This window comes from Lycium ferocissimum, chromosome 4 (assembly GCF_029784015.1).
Source record: "Lycium ferocissimum isolate CSIRO_LF1 chromosome 4, AGI_CSIRO_Lferr_CH_V1, whole genome shotgun sequence".
In the NCBI taxonomy this organism is placed as follows: Eukaryota; Viridiplantae; Streptophyta; class Magnoliopsida; order Solanales; family Solanaceae; genus Lycium; species Lycium ferocissimum.
Window position 1 is genome coordinate 46,714,563 of NC_081345.1, and position 24,376 is coordinate 46,738,938.

At 32.7% G+C, this 24,376-nt stretch overlaps 2 protein-coding genes across 4 annotated transcripts; both read left to right on the forward strand.

Annotated features, from left to right (window-relative positions):
- Positions 1-9,301: 9,301 nt before the first annotated feature.
- On the forward strand, positions 9,302-15,096 carry LOC132053335 (protein trichome birefringence-like 39). The gene is made up of 5 exons (XM_059445316.1): positions 9,302-9,628; positions 10,388-10,559; positions 12,732-12,907; positions 13,609-13,767; positions 14,322-15,096. Exons 1-5 carry the CDS (start codon positions 9,360-9,362, stop codon positions 14,608-14,610), a joined length of 1,065 nt encoding a protein of 354 aa, XP_059301299.1. The 5' UTR covers positions 9,302-9,359; the 3' UTR covers positions 14,611-15,096.
- A 2,600-nt stretch (positions 15,097-17,696) lies between these two features.
- LOC132053336 (embryonic protein DC-8-like) lies at positions 17,697-23,715 on the forward strand. 3 transcript variants are annotated; one of them, XM_059445319.1, is made up of 8 exons: positions 17,697-17,982; positions 18,162-18,409; positions 19,303-19,422; positions 20,070-20,605; positions 20,639-20,675; positions 21,078-21,563; positions 22,086-22,285; positions 23,194-23,714. In XM_059445319.1, the coding sequence occupies exons 1-8, from the start codon at positions 17,819-17,821 to the stop codon at positions 23,461-23,463; spliced, it is 2,061 nt and encodes a 686-aa protein (XP_059301302.1). In that variant the 5' UTR covers positions 17,697-17,818; the 3' UTR covers positions 23,464-23,714. The 3 variants fall into 3 exon arrangements, with proteins under 3 accessions (XP_059301302.1, XP_059301301.1, XP_059301300.1); XM_059445318.1 differs by having other exon boundaries at positions 20,085-20,675; positions 23,194-23,715; XM_059445317.1 differs by having other exon boundaries at positions 20,070-20,675.
- The last annotated feature ends 661 nt before the right edge of the window (positions 23,716-24,376 follow it).

The following is a 24,376-nucleotide window of genomic DNA, read 5'->3' on the forward strand; positions in this document are numbered from 1 at the left end:
AGTAATGGTACAAATTTAACATAAGACATGGATAGTTAAACGGTCGAACAGTTAATAATTCCGAACATTTGTCTATTTTCATAAGCAATGGTAGAAGGCCAACTCAAATTAAATTTATTTTATTCTGTTGCAATGGTAGGAGGACAGCTCAGAGCAGCATCCCGTTGTTCTTATTGCAGTCTCTCGAGATGTTCTTTGAATGTTCTAGTCTGTTTAAGAGATTGGATAGAGCGAAGAAATCAAAGAAAAATGAATGTCTGCAGGGCCGGTTCAACAAGATTGGGGGCCTAAAGCAAAGTTTAAACAGAGGCCCTAATGTTTTTTTTAAAACAAGGGAGACACGATGAAGCCACCTGCCCAAAAGAAAATCCCAAAAAGGCCCCATTTTGGGCTTAATACCCGAGCTGGCCGTTAGGCCTATACTATTCCCAGGCGCTAGCCGCCCAGCCCACATTACAAAAAAAAAAAAAAGAGACATTTGTGGCGACGTTATTCGCTACAAAAAAAAAAAAGAACAAAGACTATTTGTGGCGACTTTAGAGATCGAAAAATTGTCACTAAAAGATTCACTACAAAAAGAATAGGACTATTTGTGGTGACTTTAGTCGCTTGCCACTAAAGATCAACGAAAAAATTTCATATTAAGCCTTCAAAAAATATTCTAAAACATGTATAATATGTGTATAATTAGTAAGTATACATTAATTATATATTTATTAAACAAAAATTAGACAGGACATGGCGCATCTTCAGCTTACCGAGGATATGACCTTAGATAGGAGGGTATGGAGGACTCAGATCAGAGTAGAAGGCTAGTAGGTAGTCGCGTTTATCCTTTCTTGCGAGTAGTTGCATTGATCTTTAGTTTCTTGTCCCTTGATTTCTACGGGTATCTGTTTGCACAGAATGGTTTATCATGGCTTATTCACTTTCGTTGTTTTCATTTTCATAATTGCTTTAAATTGTTTACCCGTATCTAACCTTTCCTATGCTTTTTCTTGAGTCGAGGGTCTTTCGGAAACAGCCTTCCTACCTAAGGTAGGGGTAAGGTCTGCGTACAATCTACCCTCTCCAGACCCCACATTATGGGACTCACTGGGTATGTTGTTGCTGTTGTTGATTATACATTTATTACACACAAATTATACAACAATGATATATTTTCTATACATATATGCTTTAGGGATACATATTCTATATGATAGTTTCTATACGTGTGATACATTTTTTCTATACATATACAGTAGCGATACATCTTCTATACAACAATGATACAGTTTCTATACATATGATACATTTTCTATACATATTCAATAGTGATACAGATACAAAAATGATACAATTTATATACATATGCTGTAATTAGTTGAAAAATGGCTAGAAAATGAAATTATTTTGAAAAGGCTAAAAAATGACTTTTAAAATTCTTGGGCCACCGGTGTCAATAGTTTCACCTGGTTGGCCATTTGTATCCTTTTCCCAAAAAGGAGAGATCGCCAAATTTATTGTTTTGTTTCAAGTCTACATTTCTAACTTTTTTAGATACGAAATCATTAACAAATCCTTTTCAATTGATAATATAATTATCAAGGCTCCTTTTTGGGAGTTAATTAGTTCTTCAAATTTTCACCTTCTTCAAATTTTCACTTTTTTCCTTTCTTTTTGGAATTAGAATATTTAATAATAAGATAATAAGAATAGTAAAAGTGGGAAATTAGAATTTAACAATACCTACAAAAATAGTTAATAATATTTATGATAATCTTTTAGGAAAAATGGGGCCCTCACAAAGTTGGGGCCCCAAACCATTGCTTTAGTGGCCTTATGATAAAGCCGACCTAGAATGTCCGGAAGGTTGGGATCGCATTTACGCCTAAGCAATGCTTAGAAGGTTGACTTATGTCTTAGGGTTTTTACCTTGATTTTCTTACCATATTTGAGTTTTACTTTTCTTTTAAAGGAAAGTCAAAATATTACCATAATTGCTTTTATTTTTCCTGAAAGGAAAATATAATTCTCTTCCATATTTGGTTATTTCTTGTCTTGGGGGAAAAGTTTTGGACATCTATAATAAATTGAAGACATCCTTCCCATAACTAGAACAAAAAAACACAGTAGCATCCACAATGTAGTCCTTCAAGAATTTTGTTTAGGGGAGATTATTTTCTCAATAGTTTTATGCTTTTATATTAGTTTTTCATAGGTAAGCTAGTTGGCCAAATCATATAATAATATTATGCTTATTTTAGTATAGTTCTTTTTGTCGTCTGATTTATCGATATATGCTATTATTAGCTTCCGCATGATACCCTATTATTTCGATCCCAACAGTATGCCTCATAATACTAGCGCTTCACCAGTCTGGCTCGATGCATTTTTAGCACTCGAGACGCGGGACTTTCTCAGAAAAACGCCTTTTAAAACATTATCGAATACCAAATGGTTATAAACAAAAATGCAGGTACACTAGCACATAAAAACAAAGATGGATACCAACGTAATCTGAAACTAGCCCAGCAAGGCTATAACTAGCTCAACCAAACTTATGATTACACAATCTCATAAAATGGATATCAAAGCAATCACTAGAATAAAATATAATGAGATCATCGTTTGCGTAAACTTAGGATTTCAACAAATAATCCATTATGAATTTTGGCAGCTATAGTTAGTACACGATTCTTGACTCTCTGATTAATTAAATAGTTAGGTGTAAATACAGCCAATTAAAACCTACTTAATAATTAATTAATGAATGACTTGTCTGGTATCACAATCTTTTAAGAATTTAGATTTGCATGAAAGTACAAAAGCTTCATTCCAAAAGTAGCTGTAAAATGGTCTGTTGTTTGGGATTTCAGATAGCCATTTCAGTAGGGCAGCCTTTGACAGAAACAAAGTCATTACAAAATTTCAATTGCGTGCCTTTTCTTCTAAGGGTTCTCATTTCTTTTTTGTCCATTTGGGTATGTTTGGTAGGGAAGAAAATATTTTTTAATTTTCTTATGTTTTATTGGTCAATTTTTTTTTTTTTTTTTTTAAAGTTACTTAAATATCAGAATCTCTGTAAAAAATAGAGGAAATAAGTCACGTAATTTAGTGACATTCTATGTTAATTGTCTCCCTTCCGCGCCCATAGCGCCACCCCACCCCCGCACCATAAAAGAGCGTAATATTAGAAGGGCAGTTTGATCAAATTATAATAATTTAACATTTATAATGAATAGAATAAAACCACTGTTTCAAATAAACATCCTTAATTCATTGCAACCACGATTAGCAATGAATTAAGGATGTTTCAAATAAATATCACAATTAGCAACCACGATTCCAGGCGGACAGCCCCATAGGTTGGTACTTGGTAGCATGCTTTGCTTATAATATTTTTGGAGGGGCTAAACTTTTAAGCTTAGAGTAATATACTTTTGAAAATGTAATATTCGAATGATAATGAATTGCTTGATTAGAAGGAAAGTCATGGTCCAATTATTAAGAGAATAAGCATCTCCTTTTATGTCCTAATCGAACAACTAATTGTCTTCTTTTAGAAGTCACATTAGTCTATTTATTATTCAACTGCGTATGCATCAAAATTAGGGGTCCATTTTTCGGTGGTAATTTTAGAGTACTCACGTGAACCTTTGTCTTGTTTTCTTTTTATTCTTTACTCGTTCTGTTCCAATCTATATGATATAGTTTGATGGGCATGTTTGGTATGAAAAATGACTTTCATTGTGGGAATTAGGAGAAATAAGTTTCATTAGTGCTATTCCATACTGATTGTCTCCCTATACCCCGCCCCTGACTCACCTTCCCTACACCATCGCAACCCCCGCCCCACCCTCCCCGCCCCCCACTCCTACCCCAACCACCCAGATCGCCCTCATAATGTCTGTCTAAGTTATATATAAATGCTACTAGAATAATTTTTTTTTGTTTACTTACTAAACATCTAAAAATACATTTAAAAAAACACTTACTTTTCAAGTAAGTATTTTCTAGAAAAACATTTGACGTAGAAAACATTTTCCGTCATACCAAACAGACAATTAGAATAGAATGAAAAGTTCAATGAAATTATTTTCAAAATTTAGAAGCTTAGTTCTTCCAAACGACTAATTATAAGGAAATAAGTAAATAACCTCCAAAAAAAAAAATGGTTTTATAGCCCACTTACAAAATGTTTTTAGTGTTATGTTCTTTTCATAAGAGACTTTCATTTTTACACATAAGAGATCTGAAAAATAACATACAAGAGATCTGAAAAAGATATTTTCTTCTATTCAAATTGTAAGAGGAAGAAAATATCTCATTTCTAAAGGGATTTTGGGATATGATTGTACATACAACAAAGTAGTATATATTTAATTCTTTTAACAGTTGGCGCCTACATTAATTATTCCATATAGGCCAAAAGCTAAATTATGGAGCACTAACTATTTGAAATGATACACACACTTATTTAAGAGGAAAAAAGGAGAGTAGGAGACTACAAAAAGAAATTGGGCTGATTATAATAACTTTTGCATTGACTTAGAAGGTGATAAGGTGGACAATAGTTGGCACAATAATTTTAAGCAAATTACATCCATGATGAAGGTGCCTTAGTAAAGGTTTCATATTAAAATGCTTGATTATATTGATTGTAACTTATACATAAATCCACATAAAGATATCAAATAAAATTGTTATGGAAGTATATATATATAAATAATAATGATGATGATGGTCGTTTAAAGCTCTCATTATGTTGGCATTAATTGTAACTTATGCTTAAATCCACATGAAAAACTTAATATCTACTCGTTATTTTAGTGTACGTGATATATAGTGGAATCATGTGGCTAGATCAGAATCTATCACCAAGTGTTACCTATTTAGGTTTCAACTTAGGTAGGAGCCATATATAGCACATGAGAAACGAATGTGCTTCTAAGAACACACACACAAAAAAGGGATAATAGCACTTTTCATCCTTCGGTTATTAGTAAATTTTTAATTTTGGTTCTTATAATATTTTATTAAGCACATTTAACCTTCACTTAATTAAAATATGCATTTTTGGTCCCTTTTTATAGAAAGTATTTATGTTATATTCAGACTATTTTAAAAATTACATTACCTATAAATATGGAGTAATAGTACAAGCTCAACATAACACATATGTAATTAAGTGGCAAAATGATTATGATAAATTTGTGAATATTCACAAGCAAAGGATAAAAATTGCACATTTCAATTAATTGAAGGTTAGATATGCTTAATCAGACATTATAAGAACTAAAATTATAATTTACCGATACTCGAGGGACCAAAAGTACGTACCAAAGATGCATGTAATGTACCAAATGCCCTTTGAAACTTATCGTTTTGAATATGTCATGCGAGATGTTATAATTAAAGAGTTACTACTAAATATAAGTTACATTCTTTTTAAAACAGATTAATAGCTATTTGGCCAAGCTTCTGGAATACAAAACTGCTTATTTTTTATATCAAAAAGTGTTTACTTTAGAAACTAAAGTGTTTGGCCAAGCTTTTAGGAAAAAATATGTGTTTTTTAAGCAGAAGCAGAAGATGTGTTTCAGAAGATAAAAAAAGTAGCTTCTCTCCAGAAGCTCTTTTTAAAAATATGGCCAAGCACAGATTGTTGATCTAATTTTGTTAAAAATATTTTTCAAATTGATTGGTGAAACACAAATTATTGCTCATCAAAAGTATTTTTCGGAAAGTACTTTAAAAATAACCATATTTTAATTTTTTTTTGGCTAAAGATGTTATAAAAAGAATAGAACGACACATAAAATAAAGCGAAGAGTATAATTTAGTGAAAACGTGTAGGTAATCCTTTTTGTGCTTGAAGGAAAGAGGGATAAATAATCCTGAAATTAAATTTTAAATGAGTTAATCCCACGTCTTGTTGGGATAAAATCTCGAAATAACTAATCCCGGGATTAATTATTCCGGAATTTTAGTGTTATTTTTATCCCACATTGAGGATGAGATAATAATCTCGGAATAACTAATTCCGGAAAATTAATCCCGAGATAACTTGTTCCCCAACCAAACGAGCCCTTTGAGTGTATTTTGAAAGAGTTTAAATTCTATGTAGCGATAGTACAAACAAATATTACGCAATCATTTGTTATAAAAAACACTATATGTAAATTTTGTTTGAGTATTAATTTTAACAATGTATAAATGATAATTAATATGATATTACAAGTTAAATTACATTGACAATGTAAATTTTTTTACATTATCAATGTATATAAGTTACATTTTTTTTTTTAATGGAGAGTGTAATTGTACCATCTAATAAAACGGCACATGGGATTAAGGCAAGATTAGTAACAGCATCTGCACATGATGTTAAAATTAATGCAGATGCTTAATATTATCCTTTTGCATTTTGGCCCTTATTTTGTTTTTCTCTTTGCCTTTTGTAGATTTGGAATTAATTGGACTTTGTGAATTCCTCAAACAATTTTTTTAAAAAAAAATTTGTATCAAAAGGAGTAAACAAAACCTGGCAACTTGTTAGAGAAGAATGTGTCATGTACACTTGACGGTGTAAGGTAATTATCTTACACCATTAATGTGATTTACTCCATTACATTAGACCTTTTTTGTTTATGCATCTGATATTCGGATTATTGACCCGACTAATGTAAATTTGCATTTTAAGACCTATTTAAGGGGAAAGCGCTCGTTAACAAGAAATTTTCGACCGTTGTCCCTTTTGGATAGTTGTTTTAAAAAGTATCCTCTTTTTATTATTCTTACAAAACTTATTGATCTTTCAGATCATGTCAGTCTAAATATCTCTTTTGAGTAAATTGAAAATTTTATGAGAAATATTAGATTATTAGCTAAAAGTTTGAAGGTCATCGAAAACGTTGGATGACAGTCTAATATTTTATATATAAAGTTGAGCAATATATGAGCAGACATTGGACCTGAGTCTAACGTTGTTAGTAAGAGTAATTTTCCACCGGCTATATTTGCACAACTTTTGAAGATAGAGACAAAATTTAAATAATGGTCTGAAAAGGGACAAACATAGATTAAACCTCCTTAACAAGAATTTCTCCTTTTTCATCTCAAACCCGAGACTTATGATCAAAAGAGAATCAATCTCATTCATCTAATCACATCATTTGCTAGCCTATTACAACAATTTACTTTTTCATTTATTATATTACCAACTAAATGCTTATTAATAAAAGCGTTTTCCATTTGTTTATGTGATTTAATTGTATTAATATTTTTTATATCGTCAATGCATAAAATATATCCAACAACATTTTGTTGGACATCATGTAATGGTAGCTGGGTAGTAGGAAAAGGTGTCGTTCCTACAAGCGGCCGATTGGATCAAACATTTTGTTGCATTATAAAATGTTTTTTTTTTTCTCTTCCCAGTAGATGACAGCACTTGCTATACTGCAATTTGAAAAAGATTTTTCATAGAAAAATAATCCTTAAGTTCACGTGAGAGGTTATTTAGACTTACATTTATTAATTCACAATAAAAGCAAGTACGGGGGAGCTAGCATTTTTATTAATTCACGATAAAAGCAAGTACGGGGAGCTAGCATTTCGATTACGTATTCGGTCGAATTGAGTAGCTTTGATTCAAAATTTGTATTTATACAGTAACTTGAATATGTATAAATTATTAGTTTAGAACTCGATGTGACATAAAGGTAATAGGTTCGAGCCATGGAAGTAGTCATTAATGCTTGCATTAGGATAAGTTGTCTATATCACATCTTTTTTCGGTCCGGCACTTTGACCCCACTAACACAAAATGCTTTGTGCGTCGAGTTGTCCCGCTTTTTTAAATTAATTTAGAACTCAATAACTTTAAAGGACTAAAATCTCGAGCTCATAAATTTCAAATTTTAATTAAGCCCGTGAAAGCAAGTTTGATTTCCATATCAAGAAGATTTTTTGTTGCCTGTAATGCAGGGGAAAAACCTAGGGATGAGATCGACCTGATCAGAAATTGCAACTGCCAATTCCATTAAAATAATACTAACTAATTAGTAATAGTAGAAATTATTGTAGCGGCCGTGGTGAAGTGACTGTGATTTGTGCACTCTTAATTAGATTGAGGTTTCGAATTTGAGTTTCGAAAATAGAGAAAATTCTGCTAAAGAGTGTTTCTTTCTTTAATGGACCTACACAATCTTGCTCGCGACGCGAATTTAGACTAGTCGAACCAGTGAATCAAATCGAATGGAATGATTATATAAAAAGCTAAGCTATAGTAGTACTCCCTCCATCCCTTATTACTTGTCCACTTTCCCTTTTACGCGTCCTTCGAAAACTCATAAATAAAAATGTATTTTTACTACATTACCCTTATCTCTCTCCAATTAATTATACTTTAATCAATGTTGGTTACTTTAAAAAATAATTAATGTTAAGGCCAAAGTAGGAAAAATTTAATTAATTCTATCTTGATTTCGTAAATGGACAAGTATTTTGAGACATATATTTATATTAACGTGGAAAACTAATATAGAACGGAGGGAGTAACTCTTTTCTCTTTCCATGAAACATCCTACGATGAAAGTTTGTGGGATCAACTACCCTCCAAAATAAAATCCATGAGAAATGGATTTTTTGGTAAAAGGAGTGCTTAGTTTCCTCCGTTAAAAAACGAAAAAATAAATAATCATGTGTAGTTCCAAATTTTGTAAATAAAACAACTCCATGTTGTCCCTACACCTCATTCAAAAAAGAAAAAAGAAAGAAAAAATTCTTACAAACATCACTTTAATTTATTCTCTTCTGACTACATATATAGTACTATTTTTCCAACCCCAGTTTCTTTAATTAGTAGAAGTAGTAGAAAATTATAATAACACATCGAGGATTGTTGTGGGATAGATGAGATTCCTCCACCCTTAGCTAGATCAAAATTTTAAGTTCGAGCTTTGAGAATGAAGAAATTATGATAGAGAGTGATTCCTCATTTAATGAGCTCTATACGATGCGATTCAGACTAGACGGTCAGTGAATTCCGATAACAAATTGTAAAAAATAACCAAAAACAACTATATATCATAGTAGTCCTTTTCTTTTTCCATGAAAAGGTTTTGGGATCAAATACCCTCCAAAAGAAAATCCATGAGAAAAAATTAATCATGTGTAGTTCCAAATTTTCAGATAAAAATAATTCCATGTTGCCCCCACATCTCATTAAAAGAAAAAAAATTCAAATTCTTACAAACATCACTTTAATTTATTCTCTTCTGTCTCCATATATATATATATATTACAACATTGTTTCCTCATTCTTCCCACTTCAGCTTCTTCTCTAATTATACATATTGCTGTCTTTTAAGATGGGATTTTTATTACTCTCTCTGTTCTTGCTGTTTTCAGTAAGAACAGATGCAGAACAATATTTTCTAAATGCCACTAATTCTATAGATGCAATTAGTAATGGTTGCAATATTTTCAGTGGGAAATGGGTTTATGATTCTTCATATCCTATGTATGATTTCTCAACATGTCCATTCATTGACAATGAATTCAACTGCCAGAAGTACAACAGGCCTGATAATTTGTACCTCAAATATAGATGGCAACCTTTCTCCTGCAACCTCCCAAGGTAGACAACTACACTTTCTTTAATTTTTTGTTTTTTTGCCTTTCTTTTAGCTCTTTCATTACCTTTTGTCACCTCATCCTTCTCTCGAATCATTTAAGATTTAAGTTATATATATTGACAATGCAGAGCTATGTAGAGTCAAGGAGGTTAGACTGGATTTCTTTTATTGTAATATTAGTTTGTGCAAATAGAGTAAGTATGTTATTTTTTCTAGTTGTGATATAAACTATTGAATCCCTTTGACATGCGTGAAAATTCTAGTACAAAGAAAAAGGGTCTAGAAATTGTAAAATCCATAGGTTCGAGTCTCAAATGTTACATTCTAGTATTTTATTTGAATTAACTTGCACAAATTCTTGTCTCCGCTATCAGAGGCGGGTTTGTTTATAACATATGAATTCGGCAGAAATCAGTAGCTTTGATCTAAATTTTGTTTTCTGTATTACAAAAATTATAAAAATTAAATTCAGAATTCAATTACTAGCATTTGAAGCTTTATCGTAGAATCCTGAACCCATATGATTATAATCTTTGCTCTACGCCTCTACCTCTATTGGCCACAATTGGCAATGTAAAAGACTTTTTACATTATCAATGTAATTCAACTCACCAGAGCAGGTTGGTTACCATTTTTATCAAGTTATGATTTAATACTTGTGATAGAGATTTACCTATAATTACGTTTTATGTGATGTAAATGCAGATAATTTTATATCATTAATGCACAAAACTTAAACTGATTATTGAAAAATGTTGCAGGTTCAATGGCTTGGTTTTCTTGCAAAAATACAGGGGGAAGAATATAATGTTTGTAGGTGACTCTTTGAGCTTGAATATGTGGGAGTCATTGGGTTGCATGATTCAATCATCAGTGCCAAATGCTAAAACTGCAGTCATAAGGAAAAATGGAATTGCTGAAATTGCATTCTTGGTGAGTGATCAATTGAATTATATGCACATGCAAATATTTCTATTTCTTTGTCTTTTTATTTCAACTTTCGTACTTCAACTATATATATTTGGCAAGACATGCTCGTCGTCTTCATTAATTAGCACTTTTAATCCCTCAAATATTAATAAAATTCCGATTTTGGTCTGCATAATTTTTGGTTGAGCATATTTAGCCTTTAATTAGTTGATGTGCACTTTTGATTCGTCTAACTGTAAATTTTGACAAATTAAACGATTTATTAAGTGTCAAACCATTAAATTATTGATGTTGTGTTAATGTTTCACTGTTACTCCATATTTCATGGTATATAATTTTAAAAATAGTTTAAATATTACATTACTAAATATTTAATTTATAAAGGGACCAAAAATACACATTTGAGTTAATTGAAGATTAAATGTGCTTAGCCAAATATTATAAGGACCAAAATTAAAATTTATTAACAGTTGATGGATAAAAAATGCAATTATCCCTAAATTAAGTGATAATTTAACGATGTCAAATTGGCAGGTTAGGATGAATTTGGACGAGTTAAAATTGATTGAGTTAATAAATAGACGTGTCATTAACCTATCCAAATATTACTTGACTGATTTGAGTTGGGTCAAAATGAGCTAAAGCAGTGAGTCATAACCCAATCTGTTTAACTCTTATGAAGTTATAGTTACTTTGTTTGGTCTTTTATAACTCGTTTAGCAAACCGAATAAAACTTTTTTCTTTATTATGACAATATAATATATCAAAAAGAAATTACAAGATTTTCTGCAGGTTAATTTGGACTACATATTTAGCTCAAATTGATCTAAGTTTTAAATAAACTAAATTAAACGTTAATATATAGGTAGATTATTAACTCGTCCAAACTTAAATAAAATTTACAATCATGATTTTATGAGCTTGTTTCACCTTATTTGCTGGCATTAAAAAACACACATGTTAAAAGATTGGGCGGCTACTCCATATTGATTACATTTGTCGTTGAAAATATTATGACACTTGAAGCTTTATGTATAAGCTGAAAAAAGAAGATCAAGCAATCATGACTAAATTCAAAACAGCTTGATTGCCAAATCAAGTTGTCTGCTAACAAACTACTCTGATTCAATTTTCCATTTTACTTTACTTTTTTAAATTTAGCAATTCTTTAATTTGAATATCTTATATGATATATTTAAAATCACAAGATTTAAAGGTCATTTTGTACATTATACATACTTTTATGTAAAAGCCCTAAATTCAAAAATCTCTATTATTTTCTTAAAATTCATGTCAAGCGAATAGCTTATTTGACCAAGCTTTTGGAAAATCAAAAGTACTTCTTTATATTATAAAATTGTTTATTTTAGAGAATTGATGTGTGTTGGCAGGCAGGTTTAATAACAACTGTTTTCAGAAGCTGAAAAAGTGATTTCAAATTATATGTATGTATAATCTTTTTCTTTTCAACTACCAATATAGGACTTTGTTCACACATACACACAAAAATCTTTCCCTCAAACTAAGTTCCACGTGGTCCGTCACACAATAAATTCTACATGACCCATCATTTTATGAGCTTATCTAGAGGTAGTAAACTTGCTTGCAGGCAGGCAAAGACAGTCAGTTGAGTCTGACACCACTCGTCTTTCGGAATTGGGCTAAAATAATTCAAAGATACTTTTAACGTGGTGTGATATTGTTTGTTGTACGCCAAGGCTATATTATTTTGCCGAAACACCTTACACCATTAAAAATATTCACTATTCAACACATTACTATAAGTTATCATCTTTTCATTTGCAACTATTAGTGTGTGACTTTATTTGCACACACAATACTTCTAACTATAGAAATATATCAATCTTATTGAGCACATTAAAAAGAAAAAGAAAACTAACTTAAAAAGCCGCAGACCGGAAAAAATAGCCGGTAGATATATAATATATGTTTAACTAGTGTATAATATATGTATATTAGCTAGCAACTGCGCAATATTTTTGACCGAACAACCAATTGTGCAACCTTTCTGAAGACAAATGTGTCACGTAAAATAAGACAGAGAGAGTAACATATTACCAAAACTCACTCCACTAAATTTTAATGCTATTTTTCCAAAATTTGCAATCAATTGTCAATTATTAAACCTCTTCTTGCAATGATGTATAACGCAGGACTATGGAGTTAGATTGTTAATGTATCGTACTCCTTACCTGGTGGACATGGTGAAAGAAAATATTGGAACTGTTTTGAAGTTGGACTCCATTACTGATGGCAATGCTTGGAGAGGAATGGATGTATTGATATTCAACTCTTGGCATTGGTGGACTCATACTGGCAGTTCCCAACCGTATGTTTTAACTCTGTTTTTCCATATATATCTTTTCTCTGCAATTACTCAACTCTATTGAAAATTGATGTTGAATAATTGTGTATACGAGTGATAAAATTAGCCCATGAAATTGATAAAAATTGTACGCGCTAAACTGTTATTCTGATGAACTTCTTAAAAATAGTCAGTGTCTATACATTACTAAAATATTTCTATTTTTCTACTGATTTTCCACTAAAAAATGTTCAGTGGCTATTTCCCATTGAATGTCGGTGGGGAAAAACCTAAATAGTAGTGTTTTCACACGGAAAAGTAGGAAGTTTCTCAGCGTTTCAATGAGAATCTGTTTCCCACAATGTGTTTTCCCAGTAAGCTGGTTCGGTGAGAATGAGGTGGGAAAATTATGTTTTATTGCACAAATTTCGCACTGAATGTGGGAAAAACATATGTTTCTAGTAGTGGAAATCTTTACATAAATAGCTGATTGGATTCAATGGTTACTCTTTTTTCCAATATACTTGAGTAATACACTGATTACATAACTTATATACATAATATACATATATTAAATAGTTATCAACTAATTTTAATTAAAATGATTCCATAAATTGCTGTTTAGGTTAATTTTCTTTATCATTTATTGATTCAATCTTATTTTGCTTCACATTAATTTAGCCCAACTCATTTACTTGACACCTCTACCTATGAATATGGTGCAGGTGGGATTTCATGCAAGAAAGGGGCAAAGTTTTCAAAGATATGAACCGTTTGGTTGCTTTCTACAAAGGAATGACCACATGGGCTAGATGGGTCGAAAAAAATGTTGACCCTTCTAAAACTAAAGTCTTCTTCCAAGGAATTTCCCCAGTTCACTATCAGTAAGCAATTTCCTCCTTAATTTGTTCTTATGTTTTGTGCACTACTAGTAATAAAGAAAAGTGTATATTATCGAATTGAGTTGTAGCTTCATGTATCAAGTTTGATATGATAATTTAAAAATAAAATAATAATAGTAATATTACATTACCTTTTAACATCAGTATATATAATTTAATTCCTCATTAATCTTAGCTCTATTTCACCAATGATATAGTTTAATACTTAAAATTAGGATCACAATGACATAGCCTGATACTTAAAATTAGGATTCCAATTGTGGCTATTAATCATCTCATTAAGTGTAAAATGAAAAGTTTAAAGGTAAATTGTTCCTACATAAATCTTTCATTCTTTTTTAGATAGATTAAAAAAGAAGAAATGTCACATAAATAGGAACACAAGGAGTATGTGTTAATTTAACTGTGTGAAAGGGGGCAAAAAATTCTTGACTATACTTTTACCAAAAAGAATTTTCAGAATTTCTATTTTTCTCAATTGACTAATCTTTTAGTAACTTTACAAAAATCCTAATGTGGTTAATTAAAAATTTCAGGGGCAAGGAATGGAATGAACCAGCAAAATCATGCAAAGGAGAAACACAACCATTTTTTGGCACAAAGTATCCAGGAGGGACACCAGAAGAAGCAATTGTGGTCAACAAAGTAATGAGCAGAATAAAAAATAAAGCTTATTTGTTGGACATTACAACTCTTTCACAGTATAGAAAAGATGCACATCCAGGATTTTATAGTGATATGCATGCATCAGATTGTAGCCATTGGTGTCTTCCTGGATTGCCTGATACTTGGAACCTTCTCCTTTATACAGCTCTCATTGGTTGAAAACGCGACGACCCTGTTCTTTAGTCGCCACAAAAAGTGAGGTTTTTTTTTTGTGGCCGCTCTGAAAGCGTCGTCACAAGCGGCCACAAAAAAGTGATAGTTCTAGTGATGATCTTTGAAGTCGCCGCAGAAAGTAATATTTTTCATGAATAAGTTTCAGCCGCTCGATTATTCTTAGTGACCTTCAAGTCGCCACGAGAAATATCTTGTAAAGTTCTGTAGCACCAAAGTCGTCACTAAAAGTCTCACTTCTTGTTGCGTGCAACAATTATTCTATAGCTGCCATGATAGATTTGTCCATTTCAAGGTTTATGTTTGATTAGGAATTTGATTGATTTGTATTTGTCACAAAACAAGATTGGTGTTTGAATTGTAAATTAAGTGGCCATAAGATCTTTAGGCATGAAAGGATGCCGTAGTCAATGTTGTAAGACAGATGAGCATTCTTTTAAAGAAAGATTTATGAAATTGTTTTGATCAGTTTCACATTGCTTTTCCCGAGAGAGAGCCTATTCTTATGTTCCCTTCGTTAACACGATTAACTTTGTTTGAAACCGAAAGATATATTTCTAAATTTGAAAATAAGTTTACTTGATCTTTCCTTTTTATTCTTCATAAGAATTTTTAGCCACATAATTATTATAATATGTTTAATATTCATAAGTGACAAAAAAATTATAACCACATCAATGTTATAATATGTAAAAAATCATAAGGTGCCAAACTCATGGTTTCTTTAAAAGTTTTATGTTCAAGTTAAATCATGTTAAATTTTTTTGGTTTCTCACCCGGTGTTCATTATTTGTATTACCGTCAGATTAAATTCAAATTCGTTACAAAAATCTCACATTGACAGTCTAGTGTCCCCAACAAAGACGATTTTATATGGGAAAATTTCAGAATTATACAAGTTGGCCACTCACATTGAAAAAAAAATAGCTCAAAACTTACATTACAAAAAATAGCTCAAAATATACAAACATATCCAAACATCTACAGAAATATACACACATATACAGACACGTATACCAACATATACAGACATATAAGAAGGTAGAGAGAGAGAAAAGTTTAGGTTATTTTTTTGTAAGAATTAAAAAAATTGGTCAATTTTAGTAGCATTGTTGCCCCAATTAACATAAGGTTAAAATTTTCTCATTTTATATTCAAGACTCAAACCCTAGACCTAAATTGAATGAAAGGAGTCAAGGAGTAACTAATAATCATGAAGTCATCATTACTTGTGTTGAGGGAAAATCAAAAGACGGAAGTCAAAAAGTTAAAAATCATATTATACTAAAAGTGGGAAGCCTCATAGTTGAAATTCAGTTTACGAAAATATCGTTTAAAAGATAAATGATTAAATTAATTCTTATTTAAAAAATTTATTAGTACAAGTTTAATTTTTCGCAGTACAAACACAACTTCTCGGCTGAATGATTTACAGATACAAATGAATATATTAAAAGGTGGCATCTTATTAAATGATATCCTATTAATTGATATCTTAAAGGCTCTTCAACTCCTACACAAAAAACTTTACAAATTACAACTTCTCGGCTGAATGATTACAGATACAAATATAAATATATTAAAGGTGGTGTCTTATTAAATGATATCCTATTAAATGTTAAATAATTGCTATTCTAAAAGCTCTTTAACTCTTTATAAATGTAAAATTTTACAAATTGCCGGATGAATTATAAATAATCAAAACATGATCAGAGGCTATATAATTAATGAAATCCTACTAAATGCCAATTATAATTGCTACAGTAAAAATTACTAGGAAAGAACTTATAAGCTTTGTAGTTACGTATGTTGCAAAACTTTTTGCTTTCCTTCAGCTATATGGTCACTAATGATAATTTATTTTTAAATTTCACTCATTAAACATCTTCTATAAATGGACATGAAGAATATGTCTAACCCTCTCCATTAGATGAAATATAGAGCATATCTGGCAATTTACCAGATATTTTGAATTTTTCCTTCTGCCTGCATGTTCAAATCTGAGACATTTAATATTATTCCTAAAAAGTTGCTGGGTTCTTTTCGTTGTGTTTTTGCTTTGAAGTTTTTTTTTTTTTTTTTTTTTTTATTTCTCACTCGGTGTCCGGTACCCGCATTGAAACCTGATTATATTCAGATTCGCGGCGTAGGGCCTTATTCTGGAGAAGCACTCCCTACTAAGGATTTTTTCATACCCAAGCCTCGAACTCGAGACCTCTGGTAGTGAAGATTCCTCCAACCAGCTATTTCATTCCAAATCTTACACAAGAGGATACGCGATTCAGATATAGAATGAAGACGATCTTGATTCTTTTTCTTATTCTTTTGATAGTTTGATATTAGACGATGTAGAAACTTTTTTAACCTTAATTATACACGAACTGACGCTTTCGAAACCTACGAAAGCCAAAAAAGATGCTACTAAAGCTAAACTATTCACGAGGCCAATCCCTATCAGAATTGCACTTTATTGTCATTATATTAACTATTTGTAATTATTTTCAGTAGTATTATTTTTACTTGAGTTTATGATAAATCATGCCAAATAGAAGAAATTGTGGAGTTTTAACTCCATAATTCAGCCGTACATTTATATCGTACATATTGGGAAAACATATCATATTGCAACTTGTATTTTTCCGCTGAATAGTTTGTGATAATTATTATACAGCTATTTTAATATAACTCATATCATATGTATTTCATATGTATTGCTTGCTTGGTTGGAACTCCCGTGCATGTGTCCAAAACTAGTAAAAATAAAAAGCACAAAGAACACAGAAAACAAAAGTTGCTTCTTGGAACATAGGCAAATTCAACATAGTTGACAATTTGATCTCTCAAAAACACACAGAATACAAAAGTTATGTATCCAAAATAAACAAAGATAAAATTTGCTACATAGGCAAATTCACCGAATGACACGTTAGCAAAGGTGATTGCTGACTAACGTAGTTTCTCTAAATTCACCATATCTTGCCACGTAACCCAACATAGAACTCAACACTCATCACCAATTGAACCACTTGTCAACAGCCTACACCCTGTCTGTTTTCTTTTTAAGCACCTCCTCTGTGTCACACCCTCATCAGTCTCAATATCACACAATCTTTCAAGTCCAAAAAGAAAAAGGAAAAAAAAAACAACCAAGCAAAATCAGTTGATTAAAAATTAGTCGTACTTTTTATTACCACCAATGGCTTCAGAACAAGCAAGAAGAGAACACATTGTTGATGAACATCAAATCCAAATCAAGAAAACAAGAGACCCTAAAAGGGGTACTAATGTAAAAGTCCAAGTTGGAACTGATTTTCACCTTGCTGGTCCTGGTGCAATTCATATCACAAATGCTGCTACTAGGTTGATATCCCTTAACTTCTTAATATGTTAAATTTATATGATTTCAATAAAAGGGTTCTTCATTAAAATATTAAACTATATCAAATAGGTTAGAATTATTTTCTACATCTATACAGTAGAGGCTGATAGAGGTTGATATCCACTTCTTTGTGTTGAACTTTTATATTTTGAATTTTCAGTAAAAGTGATGGCTCCGCCACTGAGCCTACTCCTGGTGCTCATGATAAACATGAGAAGCATTCTTTTGGTCATCAACAACATCAGAAGCACAAGCAACAACATGGATTTGAAGAGAGGCCAGGGGGTGTAAAGTTTGAAGTGCATGGCCAGAGACAGAAGGGTACTGATGATACAAAGCACAAAAGCCAAATGGAGCAGTCCACAGAAGCGGCATTGCATAATGCAAGTCAGGGACTTGGTTCCGCAGGTCAGAAGTGAATTCAGGATTTAAATTTATTAGATTTTAGATTTTACATGCTTTAGAAATGAGCTCAAAACTAGTACTAAGTATTCATTCGTTCCAATTTAAGTGTCTTGCTTTTCCCTGTAGTCTGAAAAAGAATCTCTTCCAATATTTGATAACTCTCTAATTTCAATATTTTACATTATATATCCTCTTTTAGAAGCAGATTCAAGATTTTAATTAAGCCGAATGGGCTAATAGACACCATAGTTGCATTATTAGGCACTCTACTAGATACTATAGTTGCATTATCAGACACTCGTGCTTGAATCATTTTGATATGCCAACCCCCTATTCCACGTGTTTTTATCCGGATACCTCAACTCTGATCAAGGTGAGTTTTTCAAAGGCATTTAAAAGATTTGTTTCGATCAAGTTGAGGTGTCTAGATAAAACTCTATTGTACCGTTTTGACATCCCGACCACCTATTCCATCCCACGGATTATTATCCAAATACTTCAACTCGATCAAAATAAGTCAAAAGTCACTTACAGATCAAAATAAGTCAAAAGTCACTTACACCTTTTTGGCATCCAAACCTCCTATTCCAAAGATTTTCTTCCAGACATTTCAACTCGATCAAAATAGGTTTTTCTAAGGCATGAACAAGTTGAGGTATCCCGATAAAAGTTTGTGGAGTGAGGGGTCTGGGATGTCGAAACTATGCAAGTACATGTGTCTATTGGGCTATTCCCGCCTTTTATATTCAATAGATTCCAGATTTTATGTTCAAAAACTTAATGTGTGTAGTACTATTTCTTCAGGATCACCCACATATTTATCAATGGTATATATGTTCAGTAAGATGAGTTGAATTGGACTCACCCTAACACTGTAAGTCTGGTCTTTGGTGTAGGTTCTTATGCAACAGAAAAAGGTGCACAAGCCAAAGACAGTATGACACGCGGCGTTCAAAGTGGATATGACTATGTTGCTGACAAGGCTGGAGCTGCTAAAAACACAGCCCTTGATAAAGGTCAGCAATCTTATGCTGCAACTAAAGATACATTTTCAAGATTTTACATTCTTTGAAAATGAGTTCAAAACTAGTACTCCCTCCATTCCAATTTATGTCATATTTATGTCAATTTATGTGACACCCTTTTCTGTCTTTTTAGTTGGTTACCAATTTGACTTTAACTTTACTTTTTACCCTTAATGAGATACCGATAGACCACACAATATCCCGTGGCTTATTATAGGCCACAACTTTCAAAAAGTCTTCGTTCCATTCTTAAATTTTGTGCTAATCAAACACCTCCACATATATAAGTTGATTAAATTGGGACGGAGAGTACAGTCTCTTTCAAACAAAAGAAAGAGCACAATGCCTAGTCTCTTTGGCAATTCTTTAATTACACTGTTCTACCTGACCTCTTTAAGGTCACAAGATTAGAGCACTTTAATACATTACATACACATCTAATTTAAGATCACAAGATTCAAAAAAATTCTTGAACTCCATGCCTAGTTAAACTAAGGCACCTAACTTGACATAAGTTGAAATGGAGGGAGTATTAATTTTTTCAGAATCTTTCACATGTTTACCTATGGTATATGTTTTAGTATATGATGGTTTCAATTGGACTCACCCCTGAACCCTGATACTCATCTCTGGTGCAGGTGCTTACGGAACAGCAAAAGGTCGACAAGCCAAAGACAGTATGACACATGGCGGTCAAAGTGGATATGAGTATGTTGCTGATAAGGCTGGAGCTGCTAAAAACACAGCCCTCCAGAAGGGCGAGCAAGCTTATGCTGCTACTACAGACACCCTCTCAAATGCAGGACAAAATGTAGTTCAATCAGCACAACAAGCTAAAGATTATACTCTTTCAAGAGCAGGTCAAACTGCAGATTATGCTAAAAACACAGCACTTGAGAAAGGTCAGCAAACTTATGCTGCATCTAAAGATACCCTTTCTAGTGCTGGACAAACTGCAGCTCAATCAGCCAAAAAGGCTAAAGATTATGCTAAAGATACAGCTTTTCAGAAGGGTCATCAAGCTTATGCTGCTACTACAGACACCCTTTCAAGTGCTGCACAAACTGCAGATTATGCTAAAAACATAGCTCTTGAGAAGGGTCAGCAAGCTTACTCTACAACTAAAGATACCCTCTCAAGTGCTGGACAAAATACACTTCAATCAGCAAAGAAGGCTAAAGATTATACCCTTCAAAAGACCGGAGAGGCTAAAGATTATGCTAAGGACACAGCTTTTGAGAAGGGTAAGCAAGCTTATGCTGTTTGTCCATACCACTTTCTTCTTTTTCAAAAAAAAGTTTCTAAACAATATTTGGGTATATAATGGAAATAATTGTGAAGATGGGTTTTCAAATTTGAAAAAGTAGTTTTGACCTATGTTCCTAGTACTCTCCAAAAGTGTTGCCGTACTAGTGTTTGGATCCTCAAAAATCTTTCGGGGATCCGAGACGGACTTGGTGGTATATTTGAACAGTCCGAGCAATATAGGTTTGGAGCCATTTTTAAGTGAATCTTTTTTCCGGCACAATTCCTACTTTTCAAGTTAAATGCATGTCCATTCATAATTCTATTTGCAGATACTCTTTTTTTTCATCAAATATTATACATTTTTTTATGTCCACTAAAGATAACCTTTTCAAGTGCAGGCCAAGAAGCAGATCATGCTAAAAACATAGCTCTTGAGAAGGGTCAACAAGCTTACTCTACAACTAAAGACACCCTTTCAAGAACTGGCCAAACTGCAGTTCAATCAGCACAAAAGGCTAAAGATTATGCTAAGGACACAGTTCTTGATAAGGGTCACCAAGCTTATGCTGCTACTACAGATACCTTTTCAATTGCTGGACGAACTGCAGCTCAATCAGCCAAAAAGACTAAAGATTATACCCTGCAAAGTGCAGAGGTTGCGGCGGAAAAGAGCAAGAATGCAGCAAGCTATGTCGGGCAGAAAGCAGTAGAAGCGAAAGACGTCACATTAGAAACGGGCAAAGGAGCATTAGGATATGCAGGGGAAGTAGCTGAGACTGTGAAGGAAAAAACTGCAGTGGCTGGCTGGGGTGCTGCACACTATACAGCAGAAAAAGCTGCAGATGCCACCAAAGCTGTGGTTGGTGCTGCTTCTAGTGTCGCAGGTAGGTGGTTCATATGTCAATTTATCATTTTGACGCGTACAATTCAGCTCATTTAAAAGTTGCATATATAGCCCAAATTTACTTATGAGAAATTTCGTTAAAATATTGAAGTATTTTCTGAGAAATTTTTTAATTAGGTATCTAGATAAAAAATTAAAAATCAAATGAAAAATTACAACAACAGCATACCTAAAAGAGTGGGTCTGAGGAGGGTGGGATCCGCATACCTCATCCTACCTTAGAGGGTAGAGAAGTTGTTTCCGTTAGACCAAGAAAAGAAAAGCGTTTTTTCACAACAGGAAAATGAAAAAAAAAAAAAAAAAAAAAAAAAAGGGGGAAAAATTAAAATTTAGTAAAAATTTAACAGGTTAGATTATGATCTGTTTGTTAGTGTATTTCAACCAACCCATTGGCCCAAGTAACTTTTGGGCAGGTAAATATGACCTGTCCATTTAATAACTCAGTATATTTTGATCCGTCCATATTTAGCCTAGTCCTCTTGTTTGGCACCTCATGTTGCAGGGTATACTGGGGAAAAGGCGGTGGCCGCGAAGGATGCAGTGGCTGGTGCTGGAATGAATGCTGTGGGATATGTTGAGAATAAGGTGGCTGGTGCAAAGGATTATGTGGTTTCAACTGAAGAAAGTGCGGCAGAGTATGCTGCTAGGAAGAAAGCTGAAGCCGAGAGGGAACTAGAAGCTAAGAGATCATACGATTTCAAGGTAAAAACAGAGTAATTGGTTGAGATCATATTACTCCCAAGGTAAAAACAGAGTAATTGGTGTTTCTTTGCTCACTAGGCTAAATATTTCTTATGTTTTAAGTACCATATGTTAAACAATACCAACATAAGTAATTGTTTAATTGGAAAATATCTGAAAGAGACATTGGATCCAGAGGGTAAATCCTAGATTCAAGTATAAAAAACCAAATGTTGTTGAATGCTACCACTGGTGCAGCTTAGTTAAAATTCTGTAATAGTGCTTCGGGAAGTAAGAGCAATTTTCCCTTGCCTTGCACCAGTTCCAGTCATTATTATTCTTCGTCCTCCTCTAGGGTGGCTTAGTTGAAATCGGAAGATAGTGTTGTTATTATTCTTCCTCCTCCCCGTGAGAAGACTTTGGACTGTTTTCAAGAAGCATCTTTACATGACCCTCCATGCCAAGCAAGTTTCTTATTATTCAAAGTATATAAAAGCAAAAGATTGTTAGAATGCTACAATTTGTGTGACTTAGTTTGAATCCCTAAGAGTGTTACTCTTTCTGTCCCAATTTATGTGATACACTTTCCTTTTTAGTCTGTACCAAAAAATAATTTAACTTTAAACTTTTCATTTTACTTTTAATGATTTACAACCACACAAATATCTATGGATTGTTTTAGAAAGACAAGTTTCAAAAGTATTCTTTTCTTTTTAAGTCAAATGTTGTCACATAAATTGGGACAGAGAGAGTATTATTTTTCAAAGAAGTGTCTTTACATGTCTTCACGCCAAGCAAGTTTCTTATTTGTCTTCTAATAGTATTCTTATTGTTATTCCATGTTTTAGCGCACTAATGTTCATATTGATTTCAATTTAACTTCAACCATGCCATCACCATCATGTACTGCTTGATTTAAATCTGTACAGGGAGAAAGTGAAGGTGGATTCATTAGTGAGCAAAAGCAAGAAACAAAGTGGGAAGAAGCCGAAAATGAAGAATTTCAAGACTTCACTCCTGAAGAATCAGGAGGAGAGCAAAGCAAGCAGAAGCAAGGAGGGCTGTTAAAAGCCATTGGTGAAACTATAGTGGAGATAGGCAAGACAGCAACAGATCTTATTGCTGGACGTGGGCATTCTCAAAGTGGTAATGATCATGAATCAGTGCACATGGAGAAGAAAGAAGATCAGTCACAATAGAAATTTGGGCATTTTGAGCCATCTTAATTGTTGTTTGTCAAGTGTTTTTAACTCTTTCAAAGGGTCAGTTTTGAGGAGCCCTAATATTAAGGGCTCTGAAACTTGTTTTTGTTGTTGGTTTAACTTTTTTCTTTTAAGAGTGACTGATGTTTAGCTGGAGTTCATACCCTTGTAGTCCTATAATGTGTCTAGCAGAGAAACATCCTTTTGCTAGCAAAGACAGAATAGTATCCTCTTTTTTTTGGATCATCGAAATCTTGTTCTCAATGATGGTATTTCCTATCTTAGTAGGAAATTGGAACAGTAATGAAGATTTCTTCTTTTTGATTTTGGTAACAAGAGAAAATTCAGTTATTCATGAATATGGAAAAATATCAGCACCCACCAAATGGACTAGTGAGTTAGTAAAGGAGTGAACTAAGGTGTGATCAAAAGTTCAATGTTATTTGCCAACTTCTGCTCTCCCTCTACATAAATATTGGTTTTGAGTTTGAATTCATGATGTGCCTCCATTCACGTGTTTGCATTCATACTACTGAATTTGACAGCACCATGTATAAAAGCTGTCATTTATGATAACAGTAGAAAGATAAACAACAATGAGGAGGTTATTATGTGAAATCAAATAGAGCTGGCACTGAGTTCATTTCATAGTGAGGTTGAGTTGAGTATGTAACACGAAAGTGACAAGTAATTGGAGGGTCGAGAAACTGATTCAAGATTTTATCTTTCGAGGGTTTAGCAAGGTGATGTCTTGGTGGTCGTGCAACATTAAACAAATAACGTCTACCTTTTTCATTCAAATCATAAAGAAAACTTTGGTCAAGAATGTTCTGCTGAAAAGCTTGTCGAGAGGGCTTAGTAATTTTAATTTAGAATGACGGGAATTCTCTTAAAAATAAAGGATTAAAAT

Excerpts from the sequence above, each read along its gene's own strand:
- LOC132053335 (XM_059445316.1), top strand. The coding sequence starts at position 9,360 with ATGGGATTTTTATTACTCTCTCTGTTCTTGCTGTTTTCAGTAAGAACA. Across the intron at positions 10,560-12,731 it reads TTGCTGAAATTGCATTCTTG|GACTATGGAGTTAGATTGTT; the intron begins GTGAGTGATCAA and ends TGTATAACGCAG. Across the intron at positions 12,908-13,608 it reads CATACTGGCAGTTCCCAACC|GTGGGATTTCATGCAAGAAA; the intron begins GTATGTTTTAAC and ends AATATGGTGCAG.
- LOC132053336 (XM_059445317.1), top strand. The coding sequence starts at position 17,819 with ATGGCTTCAGAACAAGCAAGAAGAGAACACATTGTTGATGAACATCAA. Across the intron at positions 19,423-20,069 it reads AAACACAGCCCTTGATAAAG|GTGCTTACGGAACAGCAAAA; the intron begins GTCAGCAATCTT and ends TCTCTGGTGCAG. Across the intron at positions 22,286-23,193 it reads AGAGATCATACGATTTCAAG|GGAGAAAGTGAAGGTGGATT; the intron begins GTAAAAACAGAG and ends AAATCTGTACAG.